This window comes from Juglans regia, chromosome 11 (assembly GCF_001411555.2).
Source record: "Juglans regia cultivar Chandler chromosome 11, Walnut 2.0, whole genome shotgun sequence".
Classification (NCBI taxonomy): domain Eukaryota; kingdom Viridiplantae; phylum Streptophyta; class Magnoliopsida; order Fagales; family Juglandaceae; genus Juglans; species Juglans regia.
The window spans coordinates 26,565,048-26,582,552 of NC_049911.1; the positions used below are offsets into that span (position 1 = coordinate 26,565,048).

Here is a 17,505-nt window from a genome sequence, read left to right on the forward strand (position 1 = left end):
CAAACCATGTTGTTAAGGTTGTTTGAGTTGAGATGAGATTAATTGTGATAAAATTAGTTAAAAGATAAAAAATATATTATAAGTATATTATTTATTATTGTTTTGGGATTTGAAAATATTGAATTATTTTTATATTTTATGTAAAATTTTAAAAAAATTATAATGATGAAATGAAATGAAATGAGATGAGTTGAGTTGAGATTAACTCTGAATCCAAACAGTACCTAGCAGTAACAAGTTGTTATTTAGTAGTAATTTTATCATTTGTCATGATAATAATAATAGTAATGGAAAATGATAAAGTTAATACTAAATAACAACTTGTATATAACTATAATAAAATAATATTATTTTATATTATATTTTGACTTTTACTTTTGATTTGATGTGTTTAAATATAAAAAAAAATATTATTATATTTAAAATTGTCTATTATTTATGAATGAATTGTTAGTCTATCACTACTCGCTTATTATTATGAGAAGTGCTATACCTATAAATAGATTTCACAAAATAAACTCACAAATTCATATGATTTCAAATGATACGTTTGATTTATTTTATAATAAAAATAACTTAATTTACAATCTAACATACGTATCATATCAATACACATAAATTTTTAAATTTATTTTTATAAAATCTCCTCGCTAAATGTTTTTGTATTATCATTATTGATAAAATGACATTGAAATAAATCACAAGCTTCGGTGTTTGTTACGGGCCCTCCCATCAATTCTTTTGAGTTTTAAAGTCTTGATACACCCATAGAGGATGTAGCCTGACTGAAAAGGCTAAATACTTTTTTTTTTCCATACATTTTTTTCATATCTTTAAATATTTTAAAAAGTATTTCATAATATTATTAAAAAATATTTACTTAATCACTAAGTTAAAAAAATAAAAAAATAAATAGTGTTGGTAGACCCTCTTGGGACTCAATCTCAATGAGTTTAGATGAGCTGACCAGAAATCCATTTCCTTCGAACTCTATGAAAATATTGTGCGTACAATAGTTTTCCATTAACTAATCCAAGACATGATGTTTGCAAGATGTTAGCTTGTTAAGACAGAAAAATGTGATGATCCAAAGTAGGACCAACAACCTGACTATAGAAGAATTCTCTCCAGTGCATACCCTCACATGAGTGCTCCAGCAGCTGATAGAATCATCTAGAAGGAATAATTCCATAACAGAATGCTGAGAGGTGGACCAATTACATTGTAATAGTTGTTAGGAAATTGTTCTTTAAATGTCTGGTACACCATTCTGAAATGAATTTGATGAACCATTATCAGAAATTGAGTCTCAATGAGAAGTTTATTTCCATAGAGTCATTTTGTCAAATACCTGAGTTGGGTCTTTGGAACTTTTCTCAATATGGTATCTAGAGCCTGATAAAGGCCAACGCCTTTCGTCTTCTTTGTCTAGTCTGTTTCTTCTTTGTTTCTCATGGAGTCTGATGACTCCAACTCAGACACCAACTCTTCTATTTCTCAAGCTATTCCTCCTAATTCCACCATTGTCACTGCTGGGAATCATTCTATCACTATCAAACTCTCCAATGATAATTATCTTCTTTGGAAAGCTCTGAAAGTCTCATTTCTCAAAGGCCATCAACTCTACTCCTATGTTGATGGTTCTTTACCCCTCTTGCCGTTACTGTTAATGGTTGTATGAACCTCGATTACACTTGATGGGTGCTTCAAGGCCAATTAATAGTCTCTACTCTAAATTCTTCTTTATCAACTACTGTGCTTGCACAAGTCCTTGAGTGTAATACCTTTCATGATGTTTGGATGACTCTTCAAAGCGTTTATGCTGCCCAATCTTCCGCCCATGTCATTCAAACCCAATTTCAACTTGCTACTTTGAAAAAGGGTTATGAGTCTATCACAAAATATTACCACAAAGCTCAATCACATGCAGCAATCTTCGGGGTCTGTCAATCCGGATCTCCCACATCATGTCTGTAAGTTAAAGAAATCGATCTACAGCTTGAAACAAGCCCCTTGGGCTTGTTCTCCAAGCTCACAGATAGATTGCTTAACCTTGGTTTCACTAGTTCTAAGTTTGACAGTTCCTCATTTATTTTTCATAATAATTTTGAGTTCCATTTTGTGTTAATATATGTTGATGATATTGTTGTTACGGATTCAAATTATGTGTTGATATTTGAGTTCATACTTGTTTTGCGTTCATATTTTCTTGTCAAGGATCTTGGATCCTTACATTACTTTCTAGGCATAGAAGTATTTCAAAATTCCTCTGGACTTTATCTTTCACAGTCAAAATATATTTCCGACCTGCTCATTCGAACCCACATCCATCAATCTAAGCCAGTCTCCACTCCTCTTTTGGCCTCTGTTAAATTAACTGCTCTTTATGGACCCTCATTTGAGGATCCTCACATGTATCGAAGTATTGTAGGCAATCTGCAATATTTAGCTTTCATTAGGCCAGACATTGCTTTTGCCGTTAACAAAGTCTGTTAGTTCATGCATTACCCACGGCTGTCCCACTGGTAAGTTGTACAACACATACTTCAGTATCTAAATCTCACCAAAAATCTTGGCCTTCATTTTGGTATAGCCTTATCCATTTAGCTGTGTGCATTTTCAGATACTAATTGAGTCGGGTGCCCTGATGATCGCAAGTCTACTGGCAGGTATTGCATTTATTTTGGTTCTCATCTTATCTCTTGAGGCTCTAAGAAGCAATCCACTATAGCTCGGTCTTCCACTGAAGTCGAGTATAAGGTTCTGGCAAATGCTACCTGTGAAGCTTTGTGGTTGCAATCTCTATTACGAGAACTTGATATTTTTCTTGTTGAAGCACCAACCTTGTGGTATGATAATTTGGGTGCCACATATCTATCGGTAAATCCTGTGTTAGATGCTTGCACTAAACATGTGGAACTTGATTATCATTTTGTTAGAAATATGGTAGCTACCAAAACACTTCAAGTTTCATTTATTTCTAGCAAAGACCAACTTCTTGACATAGCTCGATTTTCACAACTCTCATCAAGCCTCACTCTCACTCAAGTGCCACTTGAATCACGAGGGGATGTTAAGGCAGAAAAATGTGATGATCCAAAGTAGGACCAACAACTTGATTGTAGAAGAATTCTCTCCAATACATACCCTTGCATGAGTGCTCCAGCAGCTGATAGAATCATCTAGAAGGAATAATTTCATAACATAAAGATGAGGTGGACCAATTACATTGTAATGGTTGTTAGGAAATTGTTCTATAAATGTCTGGAACACTATTCTGAAATGAATTTGAGGAACCATAATAAGAAATTGACTCTCGATGAGAAGTTTATTTCCATAGTCATTTTGTCAAATACCTGAGTTGGGTCTTTGGTAGGGGTGTTAAAAAAATCGGTGAACCGGACTGAACCGGTGGGTTTGATCCGGTACAAAGTTTGGTTCGGTTCAGTAGCAGTTTTATTTTTCTTAAAACCGGTTAAAATTGATCCGGTTTTAGTTTTTCTTTTTCTAAAACGAGATCGGACCGAGCCGGACCGGTTCATATATATTATAATTTTTTTTATATTTTATATAATTTTTATATATAATTATATATAAAATAGTTTTGTATTATACGATAAATTACTAATTAATATAATATTAAAATTTAAAATTTTATATCACTATAGTTTATTATATTAATAGTTATACTAATACTATATCACTATATATTATAATATACTATAATATATCACTATAGTCTATAATACAATTATAATATTTATTATAATATACTACAATATATTATCACTATAATATTATATACTATAATATATATTATATAATATAGTATATTAAAACTGAAAAACTGGACCGAACCGGTAAAACTGGAAGTACCGGTTTAAGGGAATAACGAGTGTGGAATCAGTTTTTATAAATGCAAAACTAATGTATACTGATTCGATCACAAGTTTTATCCAAAACAAGACCAAACCAGACTGATTACACCCTTAGTCTCTGGAACTTTTCTCACTATAGCTGGATGAGTTTTTGCCAATATTCTTGATCAGTAGCTTTTGTGAGAATTGGTGGTACGTACGGTGCAACTCATGATCATCCCATGCATGCATGCTCATTTTAGCTTAACAATATTGATATTCCGCTGTAAATTTACTTTAAAAAGAAACGCTGTGAATATCTTTGATGGAAAGGTATAAAACAAAGACGAATGTTTGGAGTCAGATCGAGGAAGATCAAGCAGATCAACATTTAATCAACATCACATGTGGTACTATACATGTAATATATTTAAAAATAAAATAAAATAAAATAAAATTTGAAAAACAAAAGCTTCCCACCATCCAATGCCTGGGGTTTTAGTCAGCCTTACTTACGTGAGGGGGTGGCCGCGAGAAGCCAAGAACCACCGCTTGTGGGTAGTCACCACATGCACAACTTCTATCGAATTGATCTTCGTATATTAATAAAGTCATGATCGATTCTTTTATCCTCATGACCAGTTGGCAAAACTCGAATCTACCTCATGATGTTCATCATTTTGCTTGGAGGAAGAAGATAATATATAACATGAGAGCGGCTCCATGGAGGAGGAATATTGTCGATTCCACTCCAAGTACTACAGCTACCATGAGTTTTTTTTTCCTTCTTCTTTTTGTTAAAAGGTATATTTAAATTTTTAACAAAAAGAAAATCCCTCGCGAACCATGCATGCACATGAGGTGCTAGTTGTGTGTGACATGCCAAATCATGTGTACGTAAGCTGAAGCAAATAAGTACTCCACATAAAGGCACAAAAAGAAGTGCAAATTAAATTGATCAAGAACAAAATAAAAAATTAAAACAAGAAAGAAAAGAAAAAATCTAATATAGGTGTGCGCATAAATTGCAATTAACCATGATCTCGACCTGTTCATTGTATATATAGTTGTAATATCTCCTAGTTCACATCAAACTTTTTATTTTTTAATTACAAGGTGTGTGTGTGTGTATACATACATATATATATATATATATATATATATATTTCTGATCTTCTGCAACACATGACAAGTACCTGATCATCTTGTCCAGTACTACCGCCAGTTCCAAGTTCTTACACCGCACTTCAAGATTCCCCAAACCTAAACACATAGAAGACGGATAATAGCATTAATTATCTATATTCAACTCATGCAGTAACATCACATGTACTATATATAGTACTATAATGGTGTAGTAGTACTTGACTCTGATCAGATCAGGTGGATCGAATCTCTGATCAATGCCTTCAACCCAGCTTGAAGTTGATGATATATATAATGGATTTCATTCCATTTCTCATGATCCATGGCTTAGCTAGCTAGATATGTAAATTTATCTCAAGTACTGCGTACGTAGTAGACCAATCTAATTAATTAATCAGATCATGTGAATCCGTGAGAACGCCAGAACCCTAAAAGCTGGAACGAAATCGAAACAGCACGTCCAAGCTAGCTAGCTTGCCTTATGGTAACTACGAAATGATCATCTCATCTTTAGTTTCCTGTACAATATTAGCTAGAATATTACTGTAACATACTCCTATAAACATGGGATCCTTCCTTCTCTCTCAAATCAATTAAGAAAGGTTGATTAGTTGGTGGAAAACGTGGTGCAGGATCGAGGAAGCTGGGGAGATCCAGGCAATCCGGGTACTCCTCCATTGCTGGGGATTGTACTTCCAGTACCGTTGTTTCCATCATTAGAACTCCGCGGTGCTCCTATGATTGTTGAAATGGCTGCGGCTAGGGCTGCTGTGAAATTTGGGTCTGAAGCAATGGCTGCGCTAACCGTCTCAACCATGGAAGTGTGGCGTTGGCCAATCTGCAGTGCTGGCGTTCCAGGTAGCTTGGGAGGGAAGTACATTGGGTGACCTAGGAGCTGTGGACAACCATGCAAAGGCAGAGGGAATATTGTCCCCGATGGAGCTGGTGGAATTATGCGATGGTATTGCATGGGGTTGGGGCTTTGTGTCAAGTCGAGGGTGATGGTGGGAAATGGTGCAGAGGCAGATAATGTCGCCATTGTCGATGCATAAGGCATAGACGGGAAGAAGCCAGAATTTGTTAGGGTCTCTTTGCTAGTAGTCGAACCTGAGAGGAGCATGGCTGCTGCTGCTGATGTAGTACTAGCCATTGACATGGCCGCTGGAGGGAGAGGATGGTTGTGATTACCTTCATAAGTTGTTATGAGAATGGTCTTGTCTTCAGCACTTCTTTGCACCTGTTGATCATGAACATGCCCAAAATCCAAATTAAGGGTCAAGAAACACCAAATCTACAGTATTTATCCTTCTTTGTCAGTCATAATTAGGAGCTAGCAGAAATTAATGAGTAGAAACTCGCGTCTCTGACTCGAGATTTAGATTGTACGTATATTATTGGTGGTTTATATAACATGTTAATAATTGCGACAACGACAGATATCCACCCGAAGAATTCGAAAAACATTGAAGCAAACGTGCAGGGAAATAGGACAAAAGGATTGAAGCAAACATCATCGTCCTATACACACACACACACACACACACATATATATATATATATATATATTATAGTACCTGTTTACGAACTGGGCATCCAACACCCATAGTGCAGCGATAGTAGGCACGTGGACAAGGGTTACCCTTGGCCATCTTTTGACCATATTTCCTCCATTGGCATCCATCACTGATCTGAATCACACCACACATAACCCGTTACTCCACACGCACACATATATATCTATATATGTATATACTTTTTTAGCAGTTATTGAGCAATTAATTAATCATCATGGTTAGCTGAAATGTTCGAGTTAAATCTTACCAAAGGAGCTTCTGATCTCGCTCGTACTGACACCCTGGCCTTCCTGAGCGGGACCTGATGATCAGGAGCCTGTTCTTCGCCTTTGGCTTTATCTAACTTGGGACTTTTAGGAGACCCCCAACTCTGTGAGGACTGATCAAAACCATCTTGTTCATGAATGCCTGTCTGCTTCCCAGTTGAGCGGTCACGTTCCTTGGACATCACCTCCATAGTATTTGACCCAGACAACTCTTGTGTCTTGTCATCAGAATTGGAAGGATCAATATTGGCATCTAGTGCAGCTGATGGTCTTGTGTCCATAAACCGTTGGGCCGACATTATGTGACTTGACATTCCATTGGGCTCAACCTTCTGTTCAAATGCCACTTTCAATAATTTAATTGATTTCATAATTAAGAACTAATAGCACTATCCAAATTATCGTTAATTAGTAGTTTCCTCAACTGATAATTAACGTTCGATGCACAATTTTCATGCACAAAATTATGAAACTTGTTAACATTAATCGTTAATTTACCGTAGCCAATTAAGAAGTAGATCTGCATCATGCAGCCTACGTTTATAGACATCTTGTTCTCTAGAGATCATTAATGATGGGGGCATTTTTTTTTTTTATATTATCTGCATTGGCCGTCGGTTGCTCAGCACTTGCATGCGCAGACTAGTTCAACGTAAATTAAGCATCAGAGAAGCACGAAAAGTTACAACTTCAATCGATTGAAAATGGAACCGGTGTCGTGAGTTAATAGATAAATATTGTAATAGCTAGCTAGATAGCTGGTATCTTTGACATACAAGGATGAAAAATTAAGATGGCGATCTCACTAGTTAAACTTAGTAAACACGTTGAAAAGGTACCAGCAGATTAAGGACGCACGCTTTCCAATTTAAGGGAGGCACGTCACCCATTTCTTTAACTACGGTTTTTCTTTTTAAAAAAGAAAATAGAAATTAGAGAGAGAGAAGAAAAAAGTAACAAAAAATCTACCTAACCAATAATCCCAAAGTTCAAGAAAGTGAAAATGGTTAATATATAAGGGTCTCCCGGCCCAATACTAGTCCAACAAAAATGAAGCTCTGATTTATATGATCAAAGAGTGATGAGAACCATATATAATATACATATACACGATATTCACCTGTTCTTCACGATTCTGTTGAGCCTGGTTTTGCATTGTCATGAGCAACTGACCTTGCATTTCGCTGTAACTTTTTGTGATCTGATCCAACATGCTTCTCAGTTTCCGATTCTCTTCGTGTAATCTGCCCAACTCCCCTTGAAGTGTAATCAGCTGTGAAATCATGCATGTAATTCCTATCAATTTTAATCATTTTCCAAAACCAAACCAGGGGGAAAAAAGAAGAAAAAGAAATACGATCAAACATATTCTTACCTCAGTATTGAGTTTTTCTTCATGATTTGCTGATGATCTTAACATACGAGAGTTTACAGTGAGCAGATTTAATCCGGTCTGCAAAACACATAGAAGTCAATTTCCAGACAAACACATAGAAGTTAATCTATATATGGATATAAGTCCCTTTTACACCATATTTTATGAATCTTACAGCTAGCTTAAGATCGATGGATGACTTGATGTTTTACACACTCATCAAAAAAAGGATGAACAGACGAACCGCAGCTTGGAGATAGCAACATATATATTGAAAAACTCACGTTGACACTCGGATCTGAAACTTTTGTCGGAGATGCTTCGTTCTTCCTCTCGAGGTACTGATGACCATCATCATGTGGCGGGTGATGCTTATTGTGTAGAGTGGCAGTACGCGGGGAAAAGAAGTCCATTTCTTTGATCATCGGGTTGCGATGCTCGACGGAATTCTCAACCATGGGATCGGTGCCCCCGCGATTGCTGTGGTGGAGGAAGTCTCGGGAGCGTAAGAACGTGAACTCTCGGCGGTGTTGATTTTCCATGACCAAAGGGTAGACAAAGTAGAAGTTGTGTAGCCCTTTCAACGATAAGTATATATCATATATATATATATAATGGTAATTAGCTTGGAAAGACTCTTTATATGGTTAATTTACTTAATTGGGTTTCCGAAAATGATAAAAAATAATAATAATTAAAAATGTGAGGGATACTTAATAGTTAAGGCCTAGAAATTAGACCCAGCCGTTATTTTCGCGGGAAGATAAATGACATCATAGTTGAGGTAATGTACGCGTGGGTAGGAGTTGTAGGGGGAAAGACAGAGAGAGCGTGCGTTTAGCAGTGGGGTTAAGGTTGTCTCCCCTTCTGCACTGTCTCTGCCGTTTCCCTAAGAGATAACGGGGTCTGCGATGCTGAGTACTCCACGTGGGGGGTAGGGTGGGCGGGCGTACGTCGTCGTCCCAGGTCAACGCAGTTGACGGCACTGCCATATCCGACGGTGAGGATTGGGGGAAGGCGAAGGTTGTGGGTCCCACCGGAGATTGAGAAGAATACCTAATCCTACTGACTTCTTATTCAGCCAACGGCGTATTTTTTGGGTTTTAAATTTTAATTAAATTTGCCATTTTGATTTTGCTGTGAGTAATATTTACTAATAACTACTAACTAGGATATAACATTACTCACTAATTAACTATGTATGTTGATATATGATAATGAAATATTTTCAATTCACAAATAATTAACGCGATTCTATAATATTAAATTATTTTAATTAAGATTAAAGATTTATTATTTTATTATTATATAAGCTAGCGATCGAGTTATATAAGTTATGTAATTATTTGTATCATTCTTTTTTGGGGTGTCAGATAAGTACGGTAGTCTTGGTTTTCAAGAAATAAGCCAAAATGCCAAATTTTCTCCGGTAAAAAGATTGAGAATTGACATATTAAAAATACGAGATATTTTTTTTTATAATTATTAATTAAACTAGGAGATATGCCCAACAATATAGATGTGGGATTGAGTTAAAACTAGCTTTGGGATAGACATCAAGTACCGCGTACTTCATGAAGCAAAAGCATGAGCGAGCTATATATATATATATATATATATATATATATATAGGCTGTATATATATAGGCACTCGCCGCGCGCCTTACATGCTATTATAGATGATTTTGCCTAAATTGCACGACGATCGAGATCAGGGTCAGTACCACTAGCTCTAGCTCGTTGGACGCGGGTGTTATAATATTATTGTATATAAGGTCTAAGATTTTTGCCTAGAGTACGTACGTAGCTTTGGGTTGCAATTTTTCGATGGATCTTAGAAGAAAGTACTCCTATACATACATGTAATCATAATTGAGCACACAATTTTGACCTTTTTTTTTAATGAATATTTATGAGATCGAACACATGATTAATTATCAATGGGAACAATTAATATTGAGACACATGATACATATTGCAGAATGGTCCATGCATGCAACATGCGTGCATGGTGGCCGCATATCTTCTTAATTTCGTATTCTAGCTGCTGGCCGGCGGCCGGCTGGCTACATAATGTACGTACTGGCTTTGCGAAGCTGGCCGGGAAACTCATTGATTACAGCCCTATTCTAATTATCGAGCTTTTTTGTTGGTTTTTAATTAATTAATCTTAGCCAGAGCTTCTATCTAAATAGAAATATCTCTCCAATATTAATTAATTAGCCGAGGATTAATATATATTTTTCTTTCTATATATATATATATGTTTTGATAATTTGAACAAGATCAGTACTATATATATATGCATGTTACGTAAGAATTGATCAAGCTGCAGCGAGAGTAGTAGTACTCATGTTGGATCGTCGATCGTGATATGCCAACACATGATCCGTACGTACATCATGCATATAATATAAACCAATTGACAGCTGGCTTGAAGTGAAGCTCAACTGGATCCCCCTCGATCTGATATCAAATGTTTCTTATTAATTAAGTCTTGCCTTGATCTAGTTCCGTTTAGTCGATCTAAGCCTTGAGAGGGAAATGTACCCACTTGGGAGGCTAATTAATTTATTGTTATCGATCATGTGCACGTACATATATATAATGGCCATCTTGTCATATTTACAATATGTATATATATAGGTATATCAATATACATTAAAGATGTAACGTCTAAATGTCGAGTGATCTCTACATTACAATGCCTTTTTTTTGCGATGAAAATACTTATTTGTGACGATAACAAACTCATTTTAGTTCAAAATAATCATTTTCTTGAAAATAATTAATCATAAATAATCAATTTTCTAGTAGTATATGTAGTACTATATACTACTGTAAAAAAGAACCGTATAAACTGGATTAATTCTTCCCTCCAAAGAAGCTGGTGCCAGCTGATGTATGACATATACATTATTTAATTTAAAAAATTAGAGAGCAAAGATAATGTCTAAATCGTGCCAATGAACACCATATTTCTTTACGAAGGAAAATCTTCATTAGCTTAATTGGTCAAGATGTGGAAAGAGTACTTAAGTCATGAATTGAAGAAGATGGCCATATATATAATTAATTATATATATATATAATTATATTGCAACTGGCCGGAGGGTCCTTCTCGTGGTTATTGATTATATAGTACAAGCATTGAGAACGATCGTATTGTCTCTGGCTCTCGCTATAAAACAGGCCAGACGCATAAATATCCTCCATCATGTGAATCATATATATCTTCGAGTCAAAGCTACAAGTTATAAAAAACGGAAAAAAATATCAAGTATTCTTATAATTTCCTTATCCATAATAATTGATATATTGTTTATCTTGATGGCCATTAATTAAGAACTGATAGGATCGCTTCAACCCATCATGTCATGACGTCCCTACACTCTTTGTTGTCAAGCAGAACTTGGTTGATCTTGACTATACGCCAGCCCGCGTTTTCCTTTCATGCAAGGATTTTTTTTTTTATCAACTTATAATCAAGCTCTTGAAAATCAATATGTTCGGAATTTGTATTATAAGTATGTGTGTATACATATATATATATATATATATATAAATTATCAATATACACTCGATCGGTGATTTTAACATCCATTATTAATAATTCCGGCCCTCTCGAGTGCGTAGTCTGAAAAGACAAATAGAAGAGTTTGAATAGTGAGTTGAGATGAGTTAATCCGATAAAAGTTGAATAAAATATTATTTTAAGATTTAAAAAGGTTTATAAATTATTTATTATATTTTATGTAAAAATTAAAAAATAATTATAATAATTAAATGATATGAGTTAAAAAAATTTTGTATCCAAACCACTCCTAAATCTAAACCAAGTCTATATAGTGAATGAACTTCGGGATCGATTGGGATCATATCAATAAACACACGCACAAACAAAAGTTGCAGTCCGTCCTTAATAATGTCAAATAAAATTATAAAGACGCAGAAAATGATGACTCTACTTAATTATTTTCTATATTTTAACCATTTTTATCTCATATTCTCATCATGCCCCCGGCCGAAAAAAAATAACGATTAGTATAAGAGGCCTTGAAGTCTGAAGCCCCCAAAACTTATTAAGAAATTAAACCATGTGAAGGGATACAGCTAGCCAAAGTAGCACTGAAGGTTTGGTGGAAGACTCCCACGAGGGAAGGCATGCATTTAATTAATTAAGGAGCCGGGGTCGAGCTCCTGGGAAATTGTCACATATATTCAACTTGGAAACTACTTCTATAAGTCAAGAATTTGACACGGAGTACTGTCCAAAGATTAGGCGCGCGTCATCTAATTGGAGAATCTAATAAGGCCATAAATTGTAATTAATTAAGCTATTTAACTACTTGAAGCACTTGGAGTTGGGTTTGTAGAGTCTTGGACCATATAGCGCAAGCTTGGGCCGATAGGCACAAAGTTTACTCGATAATTGTGCGATAAGTAGCTCAAGTGAAATTCAGGCAAAGAGTTCATTCGACTCTCGCTTGACAAGTCGCTTGAACGAATGTCGGACATAGAGTTTGCTTGAGGTGTGCTCGACACTCCACTTGAATGAATAACGCAAAAAAGTGAAAATTATAATTTAGGTATAATATTATAAATATGTACTTAATAAATAGTATACTAGTAGTTCTGAACGTTCTTAACAATGAAATTTCGTTCTAAAGTTATTTGATGATTCTTTACTTCAATAAGGCTTCGTTTGGAATCATAACTTATCTCAACTCATCATTACAATTTTTTTAAATTTCAACACAAAATATAATAAACAATTCAACTTTTTCAAATCTTAAAATAATAATAATAATAATAAATAATATTCTAACAATATTTTATTATCTCAACTCAACTCAACTCAACTCAACTCACTTCAACATCCAAACGCAACTTAAATCTTCTGCAACTGTGTACACAGACATGTTGTCAAACTATATTAATTTTGTGCCATGTTATTTCTGTTTATTTTTTATTGATCTATCATTAATGACGTTTTCGCAACACCGGGTTAATTTCTTTTTGCACTTTTCCTCGGCAGATCAGTACTCCTCGAAAGTATCATAAGCATGAACATAATGAGTAGTACTTGGGAGTTGGGACGTTATTTTTCCTTTTTATATAAAAAAAATCCCAACATTTTGTTGATCATGAGCGTTCTTTTATTTTTATTTTTATTTTTTATTTTTAACTCTATGCTCCTTTCATACATAGATATATCAGTACTTATTTTTTTAGATTTCTTTATTAAGAGAGAAAAAAGTAGAGGTAACAAATGAGAGGATTCAAGATCGAAGATGCATGCATGAAGCCGAGTAAACATTAGCGGATGATCAGTCTAGGACTCTAAAGAGAGGCGCTCGATCGCGTATTAGTCATTCGACCGCGAGAAGCTTGTGACTTAAAATGCGTGTGACCACATCAATCGCTTTGTTAATTTTGTCTGTCCAAATTAAGTCTAATCCGAAGCTTTCGGCGTAAGATGCGCCGTTTACACACACCGACATATATACATATATATATATATATATAAATATATATATATATATATATTATGAAAAAATCAGTAAATTATTTATCTAGAAAAAGAAAATACAAGATTAAAATAAGATAAAACAATTAAGATTAAAAAAAAAATTAAACTTCAGTATAGTATGACATTGATCTACATCCATATTAGATTATTTATTTACCATCTATATAATAATAAAATATTATTAATTTTTTATTTAAAAATTGAAATAAAAAAAAAAAAAGAAAATGAGTGCACTATCAGAATAAAAAGATATGAAAAAGAGACCTTTTGGTAAAACATAGTCCTTCATTAAATTCTACAAAAGAGCTATACGTCAAAGGATCAAGTGTTTTAAAGACTTTTTGATAAAATATGATTATTCATTAAATTCTATAAAGAAACTACAGGACCAAATGGTTAAAAAACTTAACGAACTTAACAAAAAAATAATAAAAATTAACAAAAAAAAAAAAACAAAAATTACTATTTACAATTATAATAGAGTAGAAATACACGATATCTTTTAACTTTTTCCTGCATCTATTACTCACGTTGACGACTCAAATTACAAGCCCTGGCTACCGTGTGAATGTTTAGACAAATTAAGCTTTCTATTTATTTTTAAGAGAGAGAGAGAGAAGACAAACCTGGCCTTATTATTTGCTGTTTTTTTTTTTCGTCTTTTGCCTAAAACAATAGGTCAATTTTACGTTTGCATGACGTGCTGGCTAGCTCGATGCCACACCGAAAAAACTACTACTGCTCGATCTTGTCAAGTGATCATACGTACTCCAGTAAATGACTATATATTTATATATAGCCTGTGTATGTTTCTGTATTATATTGCTTTGTTTTAAATTGATATATATATATATAATATTTTAAAATGATTGCTTTGAATTCATATATGATCTTAGATAGAATGAAATATGGATCGAATCCCTCCCCATGTATCAAGAAAAAAAAAAGTATATATATATATAAACCCTAAAGTAAACTTTGAGCAGGCCCTTTCTGGGACTTGTACGTACATTAATACAATAAATAGCTTCTAATTATATATATATATATATATATATATATATATATATATATATGTATATGTCGTATGGTGATGGAAGCTGACAAAGATCAGATGCTTTTCTGGCCTTTTTCCATGGGGGCCGCGGGTGTTCGAAGCTAGCTAGTTTTGGTTTTGGTTTTAATTTTCTATGTATATATCACCAATAGCTAGAGGGTGGCGACTTTTCCCTCAAAGTCACGTCTTTCGTGGGACCAACCAGAGGTAATTTTCACGCCCTCTATTGGAGATGAGCCGACGCCAATCTATATATCCCTCTTCTGAAGAATTTTGAAAAGGGAGCGACCTCTAGCTCCTTTATTTTTTTTTTTTTTGTGTGCGAGAGGAGGCCAGGGTACGTACTGAGAGTGATAGTGATGGGAGAGATCATATATAGAGATGGAAAGATGAGAGATTATTGAGATCATCAGTTAGGTTATTGCAGCCATTGTCAAGCTTATAGACTTTTTTTAAAGGCTGATGAGTAGTACTACTTTGAACGCGGCTGTTTTGTCGTGCTCCATCATCTTATCCTGCCTGCCTGCCAGCCATATATTTATATATATATATATATATGTATACATATATATATATATATATTTGAAAACGGTTTTTTGTTAAAAGATATTTTGCAAAAATAATCACGGTTTCTTCTCTTTTTTCTACCATGAGGTTTGAAAATTTAATTTATTAAAATATTTTTATTTTTGTCTAGATATATGGAACAATATATAGGAGGAAGACTTATATATATATATATATATATATGTATATATCTGTTCAAATAATATTGCAGCGTGGATTAGAATGGCTTGCGCTATCTCCCACCTACCTTCCCAATCCCCAGTGATCTCAACGTGAAACTGACTTTATTTCAGCTTGAGCCCACAAAAATAATTTAGCTCCCTAGAGATATTGATCTAATGCATATATATATATATACACACACACATATATATGTCTTTTTCTTCACGGGAAAGAGATCGAGATCAGCTGATCCATATCTATAATGCAAAATTATTTCATATTTCTAAACTAAAAACAAATTAGTTTGACGATGACTATATAATATATTGCTTTAATTATTATGTCTATCGTTTAATTACTCGATCGGTATTGATTCTTATTGCAAAAGATGGGCTTGACTTTGCACGCGGTCCACTTATATATGCATGTACGTACAGGTCCACTTGATTTGGGTCTCGTTCTCGTGAATACCCTGCCTAATTAGGACCACCATCAATAATCCACGAAACTAGCCAGCCAGCCAGCTAGCTAGCTAGTGCATGAGGGAAGTTTTTCCCATTTACAAAGTAGTTTTTCCCATCTACCTAGAAAATAGTTAAATTAAGGTTATATTGTTCTTTACGACCAATAAATGAAGTGGTCAGCTAGTTTTCCCCATCACTACAAGTAAATTATATTTATTAATTTACCTGAGATCAGAAGTGTAAGGAGATTTTTTCTCCTATAGGAAAGGCCCATCGGGCTTTGGCCCAGAATCCAGCCCAAAAGGTTTCCTATCCAAGCAAGAAATAGAACGTCAGTCAGGGAGGGGCATCGTCCAGTCGACAAGACAAATCAACCTGACACTCTATGGTCGCCCTCAGGAAGATCAGTATCTACACAGAACGCACGAGAAATACAGAAGACCCTTGATTCATCAGCATTAGGTCATTTATGGCTCAAGTCACACGCCACATTTATGGAGCCGACGCAGAGCCACGTTGCATTAAATAAAGTCTGACAGCAGGTGCAGAAAGAAAAGCATGGACTCTATGAAAAAAAGACTATATGCACTCTCCCCAGATAAGATATAAATAGCAAGTTCCAAGTATTACTTTGGATTTATGTTGTGGATTAAGAGAGGCAACAAATTAATTAAGTGAATTTAAAGATATGGTTGTGCGTCCTGATCATCATATGTTGCAGATTACTAGCATACATATATATATATATATATATTTATATGCATAAGTGGTGAGATTAATTTTAAGAGATTTGCTACTCATTATCTCATACACTATATATCATATTTATTTTTATTTTATTTGTAATCTTTTTTAATTTTATTCATCTTGAACTGATTGAGTTCTTCTACTCATCATCCAATCATCCGTACACCACACGTTTGGTAAGGAAAAAAAAATCATGTATGTGTGGTGTGTGATATGGAGATGATGAGCATAGTTTTTCTAATTTCAAATATTTAATTAAAAGTACTAATATATATATAACATTTTTCAGAATATTTTTATTTCAAATTGTTTAAAACATGTTTAATTGTTTTAAAGATATATAAAAAAAATTATTTAATTTCTACAATCTACTAGCTAGCAAAAAATCAATGAAATCCATGATTTTATCATGATCAACCATCACGAAATCCATGTGTTTAATTGTCATTGTGTCTCTCTATACCCTTTCCCAAAATTCATTTTTATCTTTAAATTCTTTTAGAATATCCTAGTTAGAGAGACGCATGCATCCAGTACGTGCACGCACGGGTACTCAAGTAGTTTCTTACTGAGACTCCGTTTGGATAATAAAAGTATTTTATATCATGGGTGAAGCTCCCAACCGGTCAAGTGTGTAGTCTTCTTTTACAGCTGCGAATCAAGAGTTGCCGCATACCATGGGAAAGACCGTGAAAATCCACTTCATCATGAATGAGGAAACTTCCAGGAATTTTTCAATTCCAGTGCACATACCACC

General features: G+C 34.4%; 1 protein-coding gene across 1 annotated transcript; it reads right to left on the reverse strand.

Annotated features, from left to right (window-relative positions):
* Positions 1 to 5,143: 5,143 nt before the first annotated feature.
* On the reverse strand, positions 5,144 to 8,801 carry LOC109007774 (probable WRKY transcription factor 47). Its single transcript, XM_018987610.2, has 6 exons — positions 8,503 to 8,801; positions 8,219 to 8,296; positions 7,964 to 8,116; positions 6,825 to 7,175; positions 6,578 to 6,691; positions 5,144 to 6,240 (listed from the first exon to the last, which is right to left on the reverse strand). Exons 1-6 carry the CDS (start codon positions 8,758 to 8,760, stop codon positions 5,611 to 5,613), a joined length of 1,584 nt encoding a protein of 527 aa, XP_018843155.1. The 5' UTR covers positions 8,761 to 8,801; the 3' UTR covers positions 5,144 to 5,610.
* Positions 8,802 to 17,505: the final 8,704 nt, after the last annotated feature.